The 22,146-nt window shown below is 33.2% G+C and overlaps 1 protein-coding gene across 1 annotated transcript; it reads left to right on the forward strand.

The window, feature by feature from the left end:
• The first annotated feature begins 19,438 nt into the window (after positions 1–19,438).
• Positions 19,439–20,155, forward strand: LOC124924556 (keratin, type I cytoskeletal 9-like). Its single transcript, XM_047464576.1, has one exon. It carries the CDS (start codon positions 19,439–19,441, stop codon positions 20,153–20,155), a length of 717 nt encoding a protein of 238 aa, XP_047320532.1.
• Positions 20,156–22,146: the final 1,991 nt, after the last annotated feature.

A 22,146-nucleotide genomic window follows, 5' to 3' on the forward strand; every position in this document is an offset into this window, starting at 1 on the left:
CCTCCACCACATCATTCAATTTCTGCACATCCTCCTCCACATCATTCAACTTTTTCACATCCACCACTACATCATTCAACTTCATCAGATCCTCCTCCACATCCTCAATCTTCTCATTCAACTTCTGTACATCATCAATACAATATTAAAAATTTTAAAAAAATGCGTGAATTAGACAAAATACGTGAATAGTACATACCTCATTCTTATCACCATTCACATCTTCCTCCTCCCTCATCTCATTCACCAGACAATCAACACATTCACCTTCTCCAAATCTTCCTCATTCACCAGATCCTCATCCTTGTCCACATTTACCTTCTCCAAATCTTCCTCATCCTCCACATCCTCATTCACCTTCTTGTCGTTCTTCTTTTTCTCCACGAGAAAATCCAATTCCATGTCTACCTCCTCAATCTTATGTGAATTGTACAAAAAATTAGACATAAAGATTTAACCTAGTGTGGCTCCTGCTCTATTCCTCTTCCTACTCTGTTTCACATTCTTCTTCTTTTTCTTATTCAATCTTCTCCTGCTCTGTCACTCCTCTAGTGTGGATGATAATATGTTAAAATATTCTTGTATTTGGTTCAAAACCTCTTTTGTGAGATTTATTTAAGTTTTTAGTTCATTTACCTCCTTCGTTAGTTGATCCAATCTACATTCATTCCAAGGAACCGTTGATGTTAAAATCATTTGAGGGTCATAATCATCATGGAGATCTGTTGATGCTTGAGTCATTTGAGAGCCATCATCATCTACTTGAGTCCCGATGGCGCTCTCGATAGAATAAAAGTTGTTGGGGGTAGGGATAATGGTTCTTTTCTTCTTGGAAGGTTTTGTAGGAACAGAATGAGTGCTGGGGTGAGTAATTTGTCTTTTCTTCCTCATGGCAGGTTTAGGAGTACTACATCTTCAATCTCTTTATGTTTCCTCCTTCTGGAATCAAATTCAAATAAGAAATCATACAAATTACCTCCCATATCTTCAAACTCTTCCCCATCATATAAGATCTTATCCTCTCTAGATAATTCCATCTTCTTGACAATCTTACTTTACAGGGCAGTGTGAAGATTAGAGGCAGTTCTCTTCCTGCTAGATTTGTATTGTATTAACCTTGGGAAGACAGGCTCATGCGCTTGCAACATCATATTCCTTGCAATTTTGGGGACAAACGTTTTGATAACCTCATAGGTCCACACTTGTAAGGCTAGTGCGAACCCACATACAGTATAAGAAATATGGACCTTCTTGTATTTCTTCTTCTTCCCCATGGCTTTCTTCTTGTCCAGATATATCGACCTGAAGTGTTCTAGGTCACGACCTGAAGTGTTATAGGTCCCTGTTCAAACCCTTCAGGGTTGCTCTCAAGGACAACTTTCCCCATGGAAATTGGAGGAAAGTGTCAATATCCTCGACCATGCGGAGGAGTTTAATATTTATTATCCTCCTTGGGTCAAGGGCGAAAAGATAATGACAAACTAGGTATACCAGCCCCAATTTCCATGTATTTTCCTTATCAGAGTAGGACACAAATCTTGAGTGAATGTCTCCTGTTCTAACAATCATATTACTTTTAAAATATTTTACAACCAAAGGTGGACATTCTTCAAATTGATTGAAAATGGTTTTCACTTCAAGGAATCTCCCAAAATTGAGGCCTATGACCAAGGTAAACTCCTTCATCCCGAAGCACACCTCCTCTCCATTCATGAGGAACTTCATCTGCATAGAATTTGAGTTGCTCTTCTTAAGGAGCATCTGATGTATTATCGTTCCTTAGAACCATAGTGACGTGGATCATTTGAATACAAATTGAAATTGGGTTTGATTAGTCTTTTCCATTAGATCCATTGCAGCAAACTTGGTGGCAATATATCAATGGTAACAGAGAGAGGATGATCAGATAAATTTGGAAATTGTATTACGGTTGAGTACATGATTTACAAGTGACATATTGAGCTCTTAAAAGACCTAGACAATGTTATATTTTTCCTAAGCAAGCCGAAACAAACCTCCGAGCTTCTCCCTAGTAGAGGTTGAAGACGCCAATGGCGGTTTTCTAAAGACCAGATCTTAGAAGTTGTAATCTCTCCCTAGAGTAGGTATTGGACCAAACTATGCTATGGTTAAAACCTTGGCTTCTATAGTACAGACTAAGAATAGTTATTTAACTGCAATCAAAATAAAAGGACACTTTTGGGAGCTGGTTAGATCTACTTGTGGTGACTGACCAAAATTCGTTACCACAGTTGCCAATCTATGGTTATAGACTTCAACTTGATAGGTAGTTCATCACATATGATTCATTGTAGGCAAAGTTCTTGATAGTTAAAGTTTTAGTTCATTTAGCTAGGCCAGCAAGTAGTCAAGCGCATTTCTAGGGTTAATGGAGAAGAGTGACGTGATTTGGTTTGTGTTGGCCTGTAGCTTAGTCTCTAGTGGTTCTTTTGATATATCATGAGCCTCAGTTGGTGTCCTATACGTCGTGATCGATTTGGTCGAATGTGTTCGAAAGATGCTTGTTGGGATTATTTGAAAATAAAATGGAAATTACATACTGCTTGTATATCAAATGGAATAATAATAGCATGCCAATTAGTGATCCAAGACATTTGATGATTCCTAGGGCTCTTTTGGTTATTGACTTTGCAATATATGTGGTTAGCTCCAAGGATCGAACCCAGGATTTAGGGTTGCGGGGCTTAAAAAAAATTAAAATTCTGAATAAAACAACTAAATAAAGATAAGTTTTTACCATTTTTTTATAAAGATAAATAAAACAGTGAATTTTATTAAAAATTTAAACAAATTAACGGTATTGTAAAATTTGAAAAAAAAAAATCAAAACACAAAAATATTAATATTAAAAAATATTTTATTATTAATAATAATATAATTACATATATATATATTGTTTATTTTTATATTATTATTATTATTTTATACATATATATTTGATTATTATTATATCATATATATATATATATAATAAAGTGCAATTGCGACAGTATTTACTGTCGCTATTGGTTTGATTACTGTCACTAAAGGTCAATAGCCACAGGAAATGCACCTGTGGCTAAGTGTCGCTATTGATTCCGTAGCTAAAATATGGCTACAGGAATAAGTACTGTGGCTAAAGGATTGGCCACAGATATAAATTACTGTGGCTAAAAAGTGGCTAAGGGAATAAATTACTGTCGCTAAAAAATGGCTAAGGGCATAATTTACTGTGGCTAAAAGGGTAGAATCATCCCCATATATATATTAATACTCGTTTTTAACAAATTTATTATGAACCTGAATAAGAATAAATAAAATTAATACTAAAATAGATCATTTATAATATCAAAACAAACAAATATAACATTTTAATCAAATACAAATATTATTTATCAATCTTAAAAATGCATACAAAATATATCAAATATAAATTTGAACTCATAGAACATAAAACTCTCAAACGTTTATCAAAATATCATTTTATTAAAACCATCCAAGTAGTCCCTGTCAAAGAAAATAAATCATAATATAAATTAGTTCATACTCATTCATCAATTTAATGTGCAAATGAAATGGACCAGCTTTTCATCAATGTCTTTAACTTGAATGAATTATATTTAACTAATAGGCTCAATCTAGTTAAGGAAGTCAAGTAATTGACATTCACTATATATTATTTTATGTCTCTCTAAATGCATGAAGGTTGGTGTTGTTCTTGCAATTGATCAACATGTCACAAATAAACAAAGCAATGAAGGACATGTGCAAGTCTCAAATTCTAATTGAACAATTTGCAAGTTTTCTAGGTACTCTAACTCGTTCATGTGATTGCGACAAAAGATTAAATTGTTTTTTATTTAAATTGCAACTATAATATTAACCATGAGATACTACTAAAAACTGGAATCTCAACATTAACATGTCATACAACAAGCCATACAACTGAAGACTATCACTATATTAACCTTAAGAGACAAAGAGAATTTGTCTGAAACCAGTTAAAAATTTTGGAAGCCAGCTCAAGGAAATGATAGAAATATGAAGTTAGAAACAAATGAAAGATACATTACCTTCTACAATAGCTTTTTCCTCTTGATGATGATGATAGCTGTATCATTTCACTGTCCATAACTACAAGACAATAACACAAATTTGTAAATATGAACCTTCATTATCCAGTTTCTTAATAAACCAGACACCAATCAATAACCCCATTGAATTTCAGAAATCCATGTTTGAAACTTGCAATTATACAAAATAACTAAAATAAAAGCGAGAAGTGTCTATAACTAGTAATAAACATGATTTAAATGTTGTTGGTAGTAAGTTAGATAATTGTCTATGGTCTATAAGAGGTAACATCAAACTAGTAGAAGATTGAAAAATGAAATTATCTAGACTTAGAGGAAAAAAAACAGTCTCGAATTATGCAATTGTTTTATCTTGGTTATTTTAAATTATTAATGACAGTCTTAGTTGACATTAATCAAGAATCCTTAGTTAATAATGAATCAAATTTAATGATTGTTTAATAAGTCAAGTCACATAAAAAAATAATAGCTAGCCAATATGTTAAAGAGAAGAAGAAGATGACCAAAAGTTAGATAATAAGAGTTAAAAAAATACATACTGGATGTGTGCAGGGTAATATCAATTCCAATGATTCCTTTGAGTAAAATAGAATACCAATGAGACTTTGAAACTTGAGTTTAGCTCCAACAGTCAATTGCAGCTTGTGAATATGCAAAACAAAAACATTGAGATAAGTTTTTTTAGATAACAACTAATTGTATTAATCACAACTCAACATTAGCTATAATAGAGAAATAAATGAATTTAGTAGGTTTGTTACAAATTAATAACTATTATTCTAGAATTTCAACAACTAAATTTAATTCACTAGTCTAGATTATATCAATAAATTATATTTCCAATAATAAAATTATAGTATCAAATTTCTATAAATAAATTTAAAATAAGAACTTTAACAATTTAAAATTTTTACTATAAATAAATGATATTTATATATACAGAAGGAAGGTTTACTATTAAGTATATATTATTAATTAGCATAATTGAACCTAAATTATAAATAAAAAAGTTAATGATAACATCAATGATTTGAATGCAACTGTAAATGTACCAGCGATTAAGAATTCATATCAAAATTATTAACAACTATATATAAAGAATGTAATTACTGTTTCGAAATTAAGCATAACAAAAATAACAGAATTACTATCAAATAAAGTTCATTTTAAGTTATTCTAAGTTTGGATTTTAAAAGCCTCCAAATTTTAATCTAAAAAGATAATACAATAACATATTATGTTAATTAAGAAAATATATCTTTTGTACATAATCATGTTGTCTATCAAAAACAACTTTAAATAAGTAAGTAGTAGCTACTGAGACAACAAATCCTAATCCTAAACCCTCTCTATATTATATTAAAGCTATAATTATTGTGCTAACCATGGAATGATGATAGGTAAATTGAGAATTTAGTCAAGGGTACAACACATACAAGTAAATAGACACCAACTAAATAACATCTTCAAATAAGTATTCAAATTGAACAAACTTTGTTTCTTACAAAGACCCTAATGAAATCAAGTCTACCAGTACTAACAAATAATAACATATAACAATTGTTAAGTGTAATTGAACTAACTGAAAGACAAATATGATTGAGTAAAGATTGTTTATACCAAAACCCTATATATACCCAACTTTATACTCTATCAAGTTCAAAATTTATCATCATTGTTAATAAATAAGCCAATGTTCAATATATAAGAAACAAGTCATAGAAGTACAGGGGTAGGATTTGATGATAAACAATTTCAGATATTCTTCTTCCTTTCAATTCAATTCATTTCTTCTGTCTGAATCTTTCATCTCTCTGTCTTACTCTCTTAGTAATGATAACTAAGGTCTCGTTTGATCTTTGGGTTTTTGGGATAAAACCCAGGTTTTATCTCAAAACCCAACAATCCCATCATAAATCAAATCAATCATTTTATTAATTAAAATACCTAAATTACCCTTACTTAAATATTTTATTTTATATTAATAAAAAATAATATATATATATATATATCTTATTCTATTTTATTACATTATAAAATTTATTTTCATATAAATTAAATTAATAAATTATTTCATTTAAAAAAATTATATTAAATATAAATAAAATTATAACCTACTATATTATCTAAAATACCATTAAAATTTTAAATAGTTTAAATAAATAATTATATTAGAAAATAAAGTGAAATATATTTAAATAAAAATATTAATTAATTTATAAATATATTTCATTTAAATTAAATATTTATAAAGAAATTTATTTAATTTTTTTAATATAAACTAACTTTAAATTATTATTCTAAATAAATATTCGAATATACTTGTTTGAATTTTAGATATTATCTCATAACATTAATTTAATGTAAAAATTTTATATTAATTATATTAAATAAAAATAAATATACAATATAAATAAGATTATAATAAACTATATTATTTGATGTAATATTTAAATTATAATAGTAATTATTTATAAAATTTTTATTTATTTAAATTTTTATTTATATATTAATAAAAGTTAATATTAATATATTTATAGTTTTTTAATATTTATTTATATTTTAAAATTTTATTTAATATAAATTAAATTATTTCATATAAAAAATATTATTAATTATAATATATATATATATATATATATATATATATATATATATATATATATATATATATATATATATATATATATATAAAGAGAGAGGAGATGTAAGAGGGGGAGAGATATGAGATAGAAAGGGTAAAATAGGAACAAAATTTAAAAACCTAGATTTTTAACCCATTTCATCAAACAAGGGTTATTTGGAAAAAACCCAATATTTATCCAAATAACCCATTCATCAAACAAGCTATAAGAGTGTTTACTGATTTCTACCATTCACAAATGGAACCAGATGAATTAATATTCTGTAAATCCAAAACTTCAAATCAAACCTGGATTTCCAAACCCATAAAGGCATCCTTAATAGAAGACAAGAAATAGTTCGTATTAACATCCGAAAATCGATTAGATAAATCAATTATGTTCCCACGAAAGAAAAAATTATTAAGCAAACACATATGTCGAATAGAGAATCATAAACAACAAATCAATTTAGTCATTCATAATATCACCCACTTATATTATTAAATTTAGTGAAATCTAAATGACATATCCAAACCTATAATGATCTTTAGCTCATAGTATATATCTTGTATGAACATTCAAAAACAGTTGAAGGAGACAACTAATTGATTTCAGTTTTACAGTTTATTCAATAATCAACCATAAATGAATAAATGTATTTTACTAAACAATAAATCCAAAATATGGTTAGGTTCACCAATTTTAGGGAAATAGAAAATTTAACTTCCCACATACTTCTACTTCTGGATATGATAAATAAGAATTAAGCTGTGATTTGTATTAATTATTTAAGTTGTCATTAGTTTAAAATAGTTTTTGAATAAGACAAAGAAGAACACCATGTGGACATTTTGTCAAACACCTTGTGGACATTTTCTGAAACACCTTGTAGACATTTTGTCAAACACTTTGTGAACATATAATTGAAAAATATGAATAATCAACCATGGAAGAAACTAAAGAATATGAATAATCAAACTAAGAGAAAATTGAAGTTTATTTTTGTAAAGCAAACAAAATAACAAAATAAACAGAATGGACTTTATTTTTATATGACCAAGAAAATAGAAGAATAACAAACCTAATTATCATACCTTCAAAGTGATCTCTTCGTAAGAATGTAGAAGTATTTACTGAAAAAGAAACTATTCTAACAGAACGATCTCAACAGAACAAAATGTTGCCAGCTCCGACTGCATCTTCTAACCTTCAAAGTTTAATCAACAAACTGAACGAGAATCAAGAGATCGCACAAGTAAAAATCGACGATCGTTCAACGATAGATAGAGAATCAAGGAGATCACACTTTTTTTTTAACAGTTTGGAATTTTTGTCTGTTCTTCCTTCAATAACTCTAGATCGATTCGATAAAGAACAACAACTGATTTGTATCCTCTAAAACGACTGAAGTTTTTATTCTTAAGGAAGGTCAAATAAACCCCTAAACTTATATGTAAACATAAAATAAATCTGTAAGATTTACCAATGTAAATTTCATCTTATGTTTAATTAAGAATTATTCAAATTAAAATAATAAAAAAAACAATTTCTCACTTCTCTAAAGTATATTTTTCCAATTGATTGAATAATAAATAATTAATTACTCGAGGAAGGGATTATCCATTTATGCAATAGGATATTTTAATAAAATTAAAAGAAATAAAAATAAAATAAAAGTATTTTGATTAATAAATTTAATAATTGAATAATTATACATAAAATGTGATAGGGATGTTTTAATAAAAGTAAAAAAAAATATAAAATTCCACATAATATAATAAATGTGGCTATTGATACATGGTTAATGTAACTATTATTATTTGTTTACCAATAGCGACAGTAAAACAATACTACTGCTGATATTTTTTACTAGTGATATATATATATATATATATATATATATATATATTTGTTTTGTTTATTTTTATTATGTTATTATTATTATTTTCACTACACTTACAAATTAAAAAAAATGATAAGAATTTTTAAATTTTGGACTTTTTGTTGATATAACTTACTATGCCTACGGAAATAAAAAAAAGTTATTAGAATTTTGAAATAACAACCTTCTTTTAATATATCTACATGCAAATAAGAAAATAATTAGAATTTTAAAATTACCGACATTGTATTAATAAATCTTGAATGTTTAGAATTTTGAAATAACGATCTCTTTATAATCTATCTTGACTATAACTAGATAAATCAAGAAAATGATAATAATTTAGAAATTATTGACTTTTGCACATATATTTTGATTACATCTACGCAAATCAAAAAAATGATTAAAATTTTGAAATTATTTATTTTTTATTAATATATCTTGACAACTACGCAAATAAAAAAAAATATAAGATTTTGGAAGTTTTGACTTTTGGTTGATATAACTTGAATACACTTACGCAAATAAATCAAATGATTAGAATATTGAAATAACGTCATTCCCTTAATCTACCTTAACAATATCTACGCAAATCAAAAAAATAATAAGAAATTTGAAATTATCGACTTTATGTTGAAATATCTTGACTACACCTTCGCAAATAAAGAAAATATATAAAAACTTGAATTAACCACCATCTTTTAATCTATCTGGACTATATATACACAAATTAAGAAAATGATAAAATTTAAAAGTTACATACCTTCTAAATATAATTTGACTACACCTAAGCAAATTAATAAAATGATAAGAATTTTGAAATTATAGACTTTTTTTTTGATAATATATCTTGACTACACCTGCACAAATTAAGAAAATGATAAGAATTTTGAAATTATCTATTTTTTTTTATACACGTTGCGGTGACATAACCTTCTCTTATCATTGAGGTATGAAGATGGGTTGTAAAGTAAGGATAACAATTTGAAACCGTTCCACGGTAAACCGAACCGAATTTCCTCATTTAGGGCGGTTTTTATCTAGTTTGACCGGTAGTTGATTGGGGATGGGGCGAGAATAATATTTGTGTTACCCGCTCCGATTTCACTCTGATTATGCTTCAAATATTACATATAAACACAATTAAATATATAAAATCACTAATATATTTCTTTATAATAATATTAATAAAATTTGTTTATATAATATTATTAAATTTTTTTTAAGAGAATGTTGTATAAATCGTGTTATGTGGGATTCTCCTAAATGAAATGTGGCACAAATATTGTAGTAAAAAATCCCCTGAATAAAACTAAAAGACGCACGAACCGCCCAATGAAATCCCTAATGCCAAGAATCTAAATTAAAAATTAATGGTACCATTACAATGGGGAAATTTGACGAAATGACCCTATTGATGGCTCTAAATGCCTCCGTGGTCACCCGATAATTAAAATTGATCTGGTGACCACTTTATTATTTTTAGACGATATTATACTTTTCGTGTAACGCGAAGTAACTTCGCGTTTCGCGAAGTGGATTAGGTTTAATATAAATACTTAATTTTTTTAATTTCCTTTATTTCCTTTCTCTCTCTTCTCTCTCTGTTCTTGTTCGACGGCGACGACAGCTACGGCTAGGCCAACGTCAGCGGCGGCGAAAAACAAAGATAAGAAAACCCTATCCCTGAATCGATGTTTATAATACAGATTTATGCTCTTATTTCCATATCTTCATTTCAAACTCTAACCCTAACCCTAACCCTATATCGATTTATGTTCATGTTTCCAGTATCTTCATTTGAAAAACCTAAATCAATTTATGTTCTTATTTTCTATTATCTTCATTTCAAATGATTTATGTTGTTCTTAATCAAACCCTAACCTTAAATCAATTTAATATGTTCATATTGGTTCATATTGGTTCATATTTTTGTTCATCTTATTGTTCATATGTCGATGATGATATTTGCAGATCATATGCCTTTTTTGAAGAATCTAAATGTTTCCAATTAAAATTAATAAGATTTGTTTTGCTAACACAGCTTCTCTTCAAAACTATGTCTTTGTTGTTGATACATGGTCAAACGAGATAGATTACCTATAAAGAAAATAAAAAAATTTGTACTTCGCGTTTCTCTAAGGACTTCGCGTTTCTCTAGGACTTTACGTTTCGCTAAGGACTTCGCGTTTCGCTAGGGACTTCACATTTCGTTAGGAAAGTTGAAGAGGTGCGCATAGGATGTCGAAGAGGCGCGCGTTTCTGCACGCGCTATACCTTACATTTTAAAAAAATCATTTCTGCATGTGAACATTTCATTTATTCTATCCCTCGAGTCATCTCTCTCTAACTGTCTCTTCACTGAACTCCTCCCTGCCAAGGCTGATCCTTTCTGCCCGTCTTCTCGTCCGTCATTAATCTCAGGTTTTTTTAGTTTTTCGGTTGTTGCTTGTCTTTTTATGGTTTTTTGTTTATGGGTTTTGGTTTTTGCATGTTAAGTTTTAGGGTTTTTGCTTGTCTATTTCTGGTTATTGGTTTAGGTTTAGGGTTTTTGCTCGTCTTATGTTAAGTTAAGTTTAATGTTCATGGTTTCTCAATGGGCATATCCCTTATTAGGGTTTTAGGAAGTACTTCCCGATTCGCTAAGTACTTCCCAATTCACTAAGTATCTCGCGTTTCGCTAAGTACCTCACGTTAAGCTAAGTACCTCGCGTTTCGCTAAGTACTTAGCGTTTCGTTAAGTACTTATGGTTTGCGATGGTTTATGTATTTGTTCTTATATTTTTGTTGTTGTTCCTTTTGTAGATGGAAGAAACCACAATTACTGAGTTTCCTGGTCGGATTTCTTGGAAAAGCGCCCTCTTCCTGAAGAAGATTGTTATGAAGTTTGAGGAAATGGATCTTGTGGAAAAGGTTTATAATACACAATTCAGATATATATTCGCAGCCCCAGTGTTGCAGTTCTCAAGAACTATTGTACATCACATGTTTCTTAGGAGAGTAAGCTCGAACTCCAAGGAGATAACTTTCAATGTCAATTGGCAACAAGTTGTATTTGGTATTAAGGAGTACGCCTTGGTCACAAGCCTAAACTTTGACAGGTTTCCTAAGGTGAACGAAGAAGAATGGCAAGGTTGTCCACCTCTCTCGGTAAAATATTTTAAAGGGAAGTCGAGTGTACGAATGCAAGAGGTGGAGACTGCTTTTTTGAAATGCAAAAATAAGGAAGATGCGTGGAAGATGGGGCTGATATGCCTGATTTGCTAGTACCTATTTTCATATGACCCAAGGAGGGTGGTATTTCCAAAAATCCTCTACATGGTGGATGACGAGGAAACTTTCCTCCGATTTCCATGGGGGGAGGTCACCTTTAAAGCCACCCTTAAGGGTTTGAACAAGAACATGAAACATCTCAGTCACCAATATTATGATAATAAGAAAAAGAGTGATGATCCTTATGCTCCTTTTGCTTATAACATTTATGGGTTTGTACTGACATTTCAAGTGTGGACATATGAGGTCTTCAAAGGCTTTGTCCCTAAATTTTCCAGAAAGAATCAGCTTAATGATCCTCTTCGCCCAAGGTTATTAGTCTATCATTCCAAATGGAAGAATACCTTGATCGAGATAAAGTGTGCCCTTGAGACCACGGATCTGACTGAGATGGAAGAGTCCTCCATGGAGAAGAGGTTATATAGTGGTGTGGACTTTGAACAAATAGACGAGTCAACTGATCAATTTTTGAGGGATTTACAGAAGGGAAGATAGTCAAAGAGGATTTTGATGAAGAGAAAAGTGAACATGACGATGAAGATGAAGAACCTACTCTCAAACCTTCCACTAGGAAGAGAAAAGTTGAAGCCTCTCTCAAAGAAGCAATAAACCTGAAGAGGAAGCTTGCTTATGAATCGAGTCCTCCCACCAACATTCCTAGTCCCCCCATCGCGATGTCAACTTCTATATTACCTCCAACATCTTCTGTTGGATGTAAATGTGAAGAGCTGAAGGAGGAGGTAAAAGCGCTGAAGGAGGAACTCATCAAAAAGGTGAAGGAGGAGCTCAAAGAGATGAAAACAGCTTACGAAGAAACTCAAGCACATCACCAGTCTTTTATTAAAAAGTTGGTTGTCATTATGTCCGAACTGTTATTTTTCAAATCCAACCAAAGAAAGGCTATTGTAATATCCAGAATAGATAATATGGAGGAGGAGAAGAAGAAGAGAAAAGTGGACAAGAAGGAGAAGACTGAGGTAATATAATAAAACTTAGTATTTCGCGAAGTGCTTAGCGAAACGCGAAGTGCTTAGCGTTTCGCTAAGTACTTAGTCAATTGTTGTTCAATGTTGTTCTATTTTTGCATGATGGGAAGGCGGAGGAGATGAAACTGAGGTAATTTATACTTAGCGAAGTAAAATATTGTTTCGGGAAGTAAACGTTGACCACAATGTTGTTCTATTTTTGAAGGAGATGAAGACGAATGAGATGGAGTTGAAGGATGGGAAGGTGGAGGAGAGTGTAGATGTGAAGGTTGAGAATGATGGGAAGGTGGATGCTGTGGAGATGTTGCTCTCCGATATGATGCAACAAATAATTAAGAATAAGAAGGATAAGGTCAAGGTTGAGAAGGATAAGGTCAATGTTGAAAAGGATGGGAAGGTGGACGATGATGATGAATTCCAATTATATAACACTCCACCTAAAGGAGTTGTGAAAAAAAAAAGAGTGAGAAAGCACAAAAAAAAAGATGAAGACTATACCACCCCTTCATTGTCAAAACAGGAAAAGACAAATGATCCATTAACTGTCAATCCCCTTCAAAAATTTTATGATGAGATGCTGGTTCAATTAGATAATTGGTTGAAAGATCCAGCCACCAATGATTAGAAAAAAGTCTTTGTATACTTGTGAAGCAGCGAAGAAGTTGTTTGTTAGAGTTCTAACAAAGTTCACATGGCTTAAAGATCATGTAAGTCGTGAAATTCATAATTCATTAATGTTATTCTAAGTTGTTTTTTAATGTTGTTTGATATATACTGCATTTTTTCCCATTTCATAGGAAGTCGACGCATTTTGTCACTTGTTGCAAAAAAGGATTGCGCTATATCCCAAGACAAATAAACATTCTAAAGTAACAATAGGGGATTGCTTATTAGCAGATAAGATGAGGTGAGAGTATCCGCGTTACGCTAGGGACTTTACGTTTCGCTAAGTAGTTAGCGTTTCGCTAAGTATTGATCAGTACACAGATACACATGATACAAGAAACATACTACAACTTATCCCAAACATACTACAACTTATCCCAAACATACTACACTGTTTAAGTTCAATTAACAAAGGAACACTACAACGTATCACCACAATCATTCTAAAGGCTCATACTGTTGAGATGATGGCTCGTGCTGTTGAGATGATGACTCATGATGCTTAGATGATGATGCTTTTACAGTAGATGGTGCAAGCATGACTTCTTTGCATGTTGCTCTATTATGTCCTAGTCCAACACATGAGCTGCATCGTCTCAGGACCTTACGGACCTCACCTTGGGATGACTTACGCTTTGTTTGTGGGCGCCCTTTCTTAACTTTACGAGGTGGTTTTATACACACGCGTTCCTTGATCATTTCATGAATATCCCAATCGTCTTCATCACCAGCAGGGTAACATGTCTCCGCATATGCATTCATCCAAGATTCTGTTGTGTAATACCTGTCAGCATGGAAAATAAAACGATTAAACAATTTGTTAAATAGATTGAACATGTGAGCTGAATAATACCCTGAACAAAAGTCATAAAAATCCAAATTGCGGTGACGGGCAGCAACCATTGCATGCGTACAAGGAAGACCGGAAATTTCAAATACCCTACAAGTGAAGTTCATGTCTTTCAAATTGACTTTAAAATGCGACCGATTGTCATGCACATAAAACTCGAATCGGTTAAGCGATGATACTATATAGAATCTGGCCTTCTCGAATCCCTCACGTAATAACTTTTCATAAGTTGGAGATAAAACTTCTTGGTGGTTGGACACTTTTTCTCTTCTATCATTAAACCAATGTTGTATTGTCAATCTTAAATACTTAGCCATTGCGGATATGGGGTACTTTCTAGCTTCCCTACTCTGACTATTAAAACTCTCAGCATAATTGTTTGTGAGTTGATTGTATCTCTTATCGGGGAAAAATGCTCTATTGCATCTTTGAAACCCAATTTCTTCCAAATAGGCAGCAATCCTATGATCTTGAACCTCGATCTTGTCAAAAAACCGATAAAAGTGGAGGATAGTGTACGCACGAGAAGCCATATCAAACTCCACATGACAATTATCAGTTTTGAATTTCGCCATAATATTCATCTTTATGTGATATGTGCACGCATCGTGGTCATATCACATAAAGATGAATATTATGCTTGGGTGTCTATTAGATACGAAGACGAGATCATCAACTAATCCAATTGTTTCTTTCAGTTTTTGCATAAAATAAGTCCAAGAGTTATTATTCTCTGAATCAACAACGCCGAATACGACATGATATAGTTACTCATTCACATCCAATGCAATAGCCACCAATAGTTGACCTCCTCCCACATTGTTCTTAAGAAAATTGGCATCAACGCACAATACGAGACGGCAAAAGGCTTTGAAACCCCTAATTGAGAGGCCTAGGGACATGAACATATACTTGAAGTGGTCGAGCTCGTCTACCTGGATGTTTGTTATGGTACCCGGATTATTCTTCTCCAACATGTAAAGGTATGATGGTAATTTTTCATAGGAATCCTCTCCCGTTCCTCGCACCGCCATTAAAGCCATTTCCCTTGCCCTCCAAGCCTTATTATAAGTCAAATATATCTCATAAGTTGACTACATGTCTTCATTTATTTTCTTAGGAAAGTGATTATGGGGATGGTCCATGTACTTACTCTTCACGCACTTCCCAATAACCCATGCTGGTGTTTGCATTTTTTTTCTAGACTCGACAAAACTGAGAATGAGTGTTGTTGGTCAAATTTCTGGATCTCAAACATCTCAGATAGTTTACCTTTCAAGGCACGTAATCTCCACTTGCATGTCTCATCCAAACATTTCACATACCAAAGATATTTTCTTGACTTCTCCACTTTCAATTCAAAATAATTAGTCACCGCATATTTATATAGCATCAGTTGTAGTTCTTTTTTATTTTCAAACAATACACTGACTTCCAATACGGTTTCAGTAGTTAATGCCATCACAAATGTCGGGTCTGTTGATGATATGTCTGTCGGGTCTGTCGGTGGTGTACCCAATGATGATCTTCTTGCACTAGATGGTATACCCATTGATGATCTTCTTTCACTAGTTGGTGTACCCATTGATTCTCTTCTTGCACTAGTTGGTGTACCCGTTGATGCTCTTCTTACACTAGTTGGTGTAGGTAGTGATGCATGCAAGTCCTGAGTAAGTGGGATGTGAGGCAAAGAGTTATCTCCGGCTTCATTACATTCAACAGAGACATCCGAGGGTACAACTTCTGGTACAATATTTTGAGTAAGTGGTGGTAGTATACTTTCTTGATTTGGGTATGTAAGTAGTGGTATCTTTTCTTTAGTAAACGGTGACTTCTCTACTACAGAGACACACAATGGTGACATAGTTTGACCCATAATCAAGCGTGATAAATGTGTTCAAATCCTCACTTCATCAGTAAAAACAGGTCTAGGATTTGTGATATTCGGAATATCATATTTGACTTGCAGCACTAAATCATATATAGATTTCTGCACGTTAAGTCTATCATATAAGTTATCATCTAATTCTGCATACCGAGTACTTTGGGGTAAATCCAATGTTTTAATTGTAGAGACATCAAAATACAATAGTTCATCAGCATCAAATTCCACTCTCCATTATAGAAAACGAAAACTCCGTCTGCAATAAAAAACATGATTTAGAAATGGGATAATTAATATTGTGAAATGGAAGGCCTTCGCGAAACAGGAAGGACTTCGCGAAACAGGAAGACCTTCGCGAAACGGGAAGGACTTTCACGAAACGGGAAGGGCTTCGCGAAACGGGAAGCGCTTCGCAAAACGGGAAGGGCTTCGCGAAACGGGAAGTGTCATCGGATAAAATCCTAAACAACATAATGATTCGAATATGCAGAAACGAATAATAATAAACTTCAAGTATCATAGGATAAACGTACCATGAGGAACAATGCTTGTCGTGGAGCTCATTATCGCCATCGATCGCTGCCGCTGCCGCCGCAGCCGGCCAGTTTATAGAGAAGGAGGAGAAGAGCGGGAAGAGAGAGAAGGAGAAGAAAAGAAATGTAAAAAAAGGGCTAGGTTATATTAAATAGTAAGGGTATTCTAGACTTTTCACACTGTTCCACTTCGCGAAATGCGAAGTCTCTTCGCGTTACGCGAAAAGGGTAATTTCTTCCAAAAAATTAAAGTGGTCACCAGAGCTATATAAATTTTTCGTTGACCATTGAGGCAAATACCTTCATCAATAGGGTCATTTCGTCAAATTTCCCTTACAATGTAAGAAAAAATTTGGTGTGCTAATTTTTTAATATCTTATTTTTACACATATTTGAACAGGATACTTAAAAAAAATAAATTAAAAATAAAAATTTATCAGCATTTTTTCATGAAAACTCTTATAGAGATCATAAACTGTTAAGTCAAATTATTTTGATCAACGTTATTTTATTGATGTATTAATAAAACTTTGATTAAGAATGAAGCTAAGCCGTATAATTTCTTTTGTGCAGGTGCATCAAAATATGCTAAGTTAGACTTAGTTTGAAACAGGCTAATTAGATGCGCTGCCAGTTAGACGTGCAGTCTAACATATACGTAGTTAGACGTGCCGTCTAACAGATACGTAATTAGAAGTGCAGTCTAACAGATACATAGTTAGACGTGCAGTCTAACAGATACGTAGTTAGACATGCATTCTAACAGCTACATAGTTAGACGTGCAGTCTAACAGATACGTAGTTAGACGTGTAGTCTAACATATACGTAGTTAGACGTGTAGTCTAACAAATACGTAGTTAGACGTACAGTCTAATAGATACGTAGTTAGACGTACAATTTAACAGATACGTAGTTAGACGTGCAGTCTAACTCCATTGGACTTGGTGGTCTAATGGATCTCGCTTAGACGTAGGGCGTCTAAATTCATTTAGACTTGGCAGTCTAATGGAGCACGTCTAATGCCTCTCTTCAGTAGTTGCTTGAAGTTAGCATTCGTCTGTTTCTGTTCCTATGTTGGAACTTTCTTCCGGGCCAACTGTTGAGCCAGTTGGTCCAAATGTTGAAAATATTAATAGGATTCTGTCTCCTGTCTGTCCAAATGAATTTGTAGCTACTGAAGCTACTGTTTCTGCCGAAACAGAGCAAGGTATGGTTATTACCCCTGTTGTTGTTGTAACATCTGAATAGACTCCCATTATGCCAAATGTCGAGTCGCCTGTATCCAAAAATGCTCCAGAAAAGTCCATTGTCGTTGGAAAATGAGTCCAATCTAACGCTTTGGCATGAAATTTTTCCAAGCCTTTAACTCCTCACGAAATTATGAGAGCCACCAGGGGTGCTGCTGGCATAACTATCGGTGAACTAAGGCCAACTCCAAAACCTGTTGAGGTTATTGGAAAAGGCAAGGCTATCGCAACCGAATCAAATGAGGAAATTTTAGAGGCATCTTGTATTGTCAACTTAATGATGGATTAGGCCAACGTGAAAGCTATTGCGAAGATTAACATCTTCGATACATGGGTTATGAATAGAGTGTCCAACAAATATGATCAAATTATCAAAGGAAAAGGTGTAAGTGAGAAATGGTTGAAGTTGGTCAACATCGAGAAACGAGTCCTGAAATGGGCTAAAACCTCTGAGGTCTATGAAGCTCTCAAGAGGAAAGAACTAGTTAAAGCCAATCTCAGAGGTCGAGCTCTTTTTCCTATGCTCGAAGCAAGAAAAGCAAACTTTAATCCAATGGAAAGAAATGTCGATGCAGAAATAAATACCTTAAAGAAACTTGACGAAATCATGCAAATTTATATCTCAACTGTCCTCAAATATGTTCATGAAGCCGACTATTCGGGGGTGAATCCATTTGGTAATTCTTCAGATGACGACGAGCCGATGCAAATCTATGAAGATAATGACTTAATCTTGCTAGAAGATGAGCAAGTTGTTGCTCACTTTATTGAACTGGGAAATGCGTCGGTTGAAGAAAATTGTCTTCTGGATTTGTCTACTATTGATTAGACTCAGAATCTTGTTCAACCTGATCCAATCATTGAAGAGGAGGAGAATAATGCCGAACTTATTCAAACAAAAGTTCAAGAAACAAATTCGCTAGTATCCCCTGTTTTTAAAATAGAGAAGTCTCCATTGAAGGAGGCTGAAGCTAATCAGCCTATTGAAGCACGATCTGAGGGGGAACCCTCAAAAGAAAAAGTATCTGATAAGAGTTCTTCCGCTGTGGGGGAACAAGACAATGATGATAAGTCGTCAGAAGAAGTACTGTTATCACAATTCTTTATTACAACTCACCATCTCCTCGATCATCTCCTGAAGTAACAACTGCGAATATCTATGAAAATGTCGTTGATCTACCTCTTCACTCCGATGGACCTTTTGAACAAATTTATAAGGTGTGTGAAGACATTCTCGGAGATGAAGAAAAATCTAAGGATGATTTTGAGGCAGATGAACCAGAGCAGTCTTTGCAGGTTCATACTCATGTTAGTCCCATTCAAACCGTTCCTTCTAACTCTCACGAAGTTTCATCTAATGAAGAAACCTCCTTAGAGGGGAAAAGATGTTAAAGTCTATGGCAGAGATGATAAGCACTGTTCAAAAGAAGATGTTGGATATGCAATCCAAAATGATGAGTATCGAAAAGGGTCAAAGATCAAACAAGAAAGAATTACATTCTCTTCTTGAAACTCAGAAAGAAATGGAGAAGACCATGAAGAGGAACACTTATGAGATTAACATGCTCAACAACACCTATTCCATATTTGAAAAGAACTTCTTCAAACGGCAGTCCGAAAGGTTTGATTGTGAAAGGGAATTTAACATTGATCTTCATCAAGAAGTTATGGCTGGAATGAATCTTGTTCAAGGTCAAATGGTTGAGTTAACTAATCATATGAATAGAGTTGATGCTGAACATATGGAACAAGCTGATTCATTTTCCAGATCAATTCAAGTCGTGGAAAATGTTGAAGATGTCGCTGATAAAGAGAAAAGCCTTATTGCCCTTCACGATGATAATGTTAAAAAGGGGGAAGGAAGCTCAAGAGGAAGTGGAAGTAGTAGCTTAAGAGGAGGTGCTTTGACAGGCACCAGATCTAAAAGAAAAGTTGTTGATGAAGGAGGATGCAGACTAAACAAAAGAGGTGGAGGTCGCGGTGGTGACCGAGGTGGCGGAAGTGGTGGAAGAGGTGGCCGTAATCCCAGTGGTGGTCGTGCTCTCCCGCAATTTCACAATCTTCTGACTGGTGATGGGTTTGCTGATCCAAACGTGAAAAGGGAAGAACAATAATCTCTTTTTTTTTAAATTACTTTTGTTGGCTTTTGAACTTGGTTTTTGGAATTTGGTTTTTAGTAATTACACCTGAAGTTTGCGAATTAATATCAATCTTACTTTAATTTGATGGGTGCTCATCTTATTAATTGTGCAAAGTTTTAACATCATCAAAAAGGGAAATTGTTAGGTCAAATTATTTTGATCAATGTTAGTTTAATGATGTATTAATAAAACTTTGATTAAGAATGAAGCTAAGCCGTCTAATTGCTTTTGTGCTGGTGCATCAAAATATGTTAAGTTAGACTTAGTTTGAAACAGACTAATTAGACGCGCTGCTAGTTAGACGTGCAATCTAACAGATACGTAGTTAGACGTGCAGTCTAACAGATACATAGTTAGACGTGCAGTCTAACAGATACGAAGTTAGACGTGCAGTCTAACAGATACGTAGTTAGACGTGCAGTCTAACATATACATAGTTAGACGTGCAGTCTAACAGATACGTAGTTAGACGTGCAGTCTAACAGATACGTAGTTAGACGTGCAGTCTAACAGATACGTAGTTAGACGTGCAATCTAACAGATACGTAGTTAGACGTGCAGTCTAACAGATACGTAGTTAGACGTGCAGTCTAACAGATACGTAGTTAGAGGCGCAGTCTAACAGATACGTAGTTAGACGTGCAGTCTAACTGATACGTAGTTAGACATGTAGTCTAACAGATACGTAGTTAGACGTGCAGTCTAACTCCATTAGACTTGTTGGTTTAATGGATCTCGCTATTAGACGTAGGGCGTCTAACTTCCTTAGACTTGGCAGTCTAATGGAGCACGTCTAATGTCTCGCTTCAGTAGTTGCTTGAAGTTAGCATTCGTCCACCCACGATAAACTAGCTGTATGCTACTCCTGCTACACTTATCTTTGCAATCCAGTACGACAGCTATTTGTACCCAATGAAAGAATGCCACGTACGCGAATTTTCCTCCACTACTTATTTAGTAATGGACAGTTTCAGAAGAATATTCGGCGCACTACCAGTTCGGTACGGCCACGATCCTTGTGCACAGAGTCTGCTGTACTCTTATACTATGGAGACTTTCCAATGTCGTTTGTCACGTGTCTATCTAGAAGATTCGACCGTTGGTGTTTATCTTCTATATATAGATCTTCAAGGACAATAGTCGAGATGTTAGTTACCAGAATTATTAGCGAACAACAAGTTTTACGAGCGTACTAATTTTCTTTAGCTTTACTCATACTCTTGAACTTTCTGATCTATACATCTTCAAGTTCGAGAGAGAATCAAAATCTGTCTAGCTGAGTGAAAATCTTAAACATAATTTAAGTCGAACATAGGTTGTTCTGTTCAACAGTTAGCCAGTTAGTAAATTGTATTTGATTCAAAGAAGTATAGTGAATCATTCCGGTGGTTAGAAGAAGGGGTGACGTAGGAGAGTTTGTTCCGAACATCCATAAACAAATTATTGTGTCATTACATTCTGTCTTCTCTTCTTTAATTGGTTCTTAGCTTTAAACTTGAGCAAACGTTTCCGCACTTGAATCGCTTCAAGAGTTTGCAAGGTTTGTGAAGAATAGAAAATGATATTAATCCCTAACAAGATTTCTATCAAATCGTTTTCCAGAAGTTGTCAACAATAGTTAGACCCTGTCTCTATTGATTACACCGATCCTATCATAAACTAAAAAATATTTTTAAATCGGCTCATTTATATTTATAGCCCTAATTACTTTTTAACCATATAAACCCTACATAATTAACATTCATAACCCAAACTAAAAAAAATATTTAAAAATAATACGAAATAACCCATAACCGACAATGCTCAACTAAATGTGCAAGAAATGGAAAGCAACCACACCAACACATGAGACAAAGCAAGTCTAATAAAAAGAGTCTACAAATCTGTCTTGGTCTGGAGTGGACAGTCCATTTTCTCAAAGATTTCTTAATTGAATTTAAACTTAGATACTTTTTCATGTCTTT

The sequence above is a fragment of the Impatiens glandulifera genome, chromosome 2 (genome assembly GCF_907164915.1).
Source record: "Impatiens glandulifera chromosome 2, dImpGla2.1, whole genome shotgun sequence".
Lineage (NCBI taxonomy): Eukaryota > Viridiplantae > Streptophyta > Magnoliopsida > Ericales > Balsaminaceae > Impatiens > Impatiens glandulifera.

Bases quoted from the DNA above. Each gene is read 5' to 3' on its own strand.
- LOC124924556 (XM_047464576.1), top strand. From the start codon at position 19,439: ATGGCAGAGATGATAAGCACTGTTCAAAAGAAGATGTTGGATATGCAA.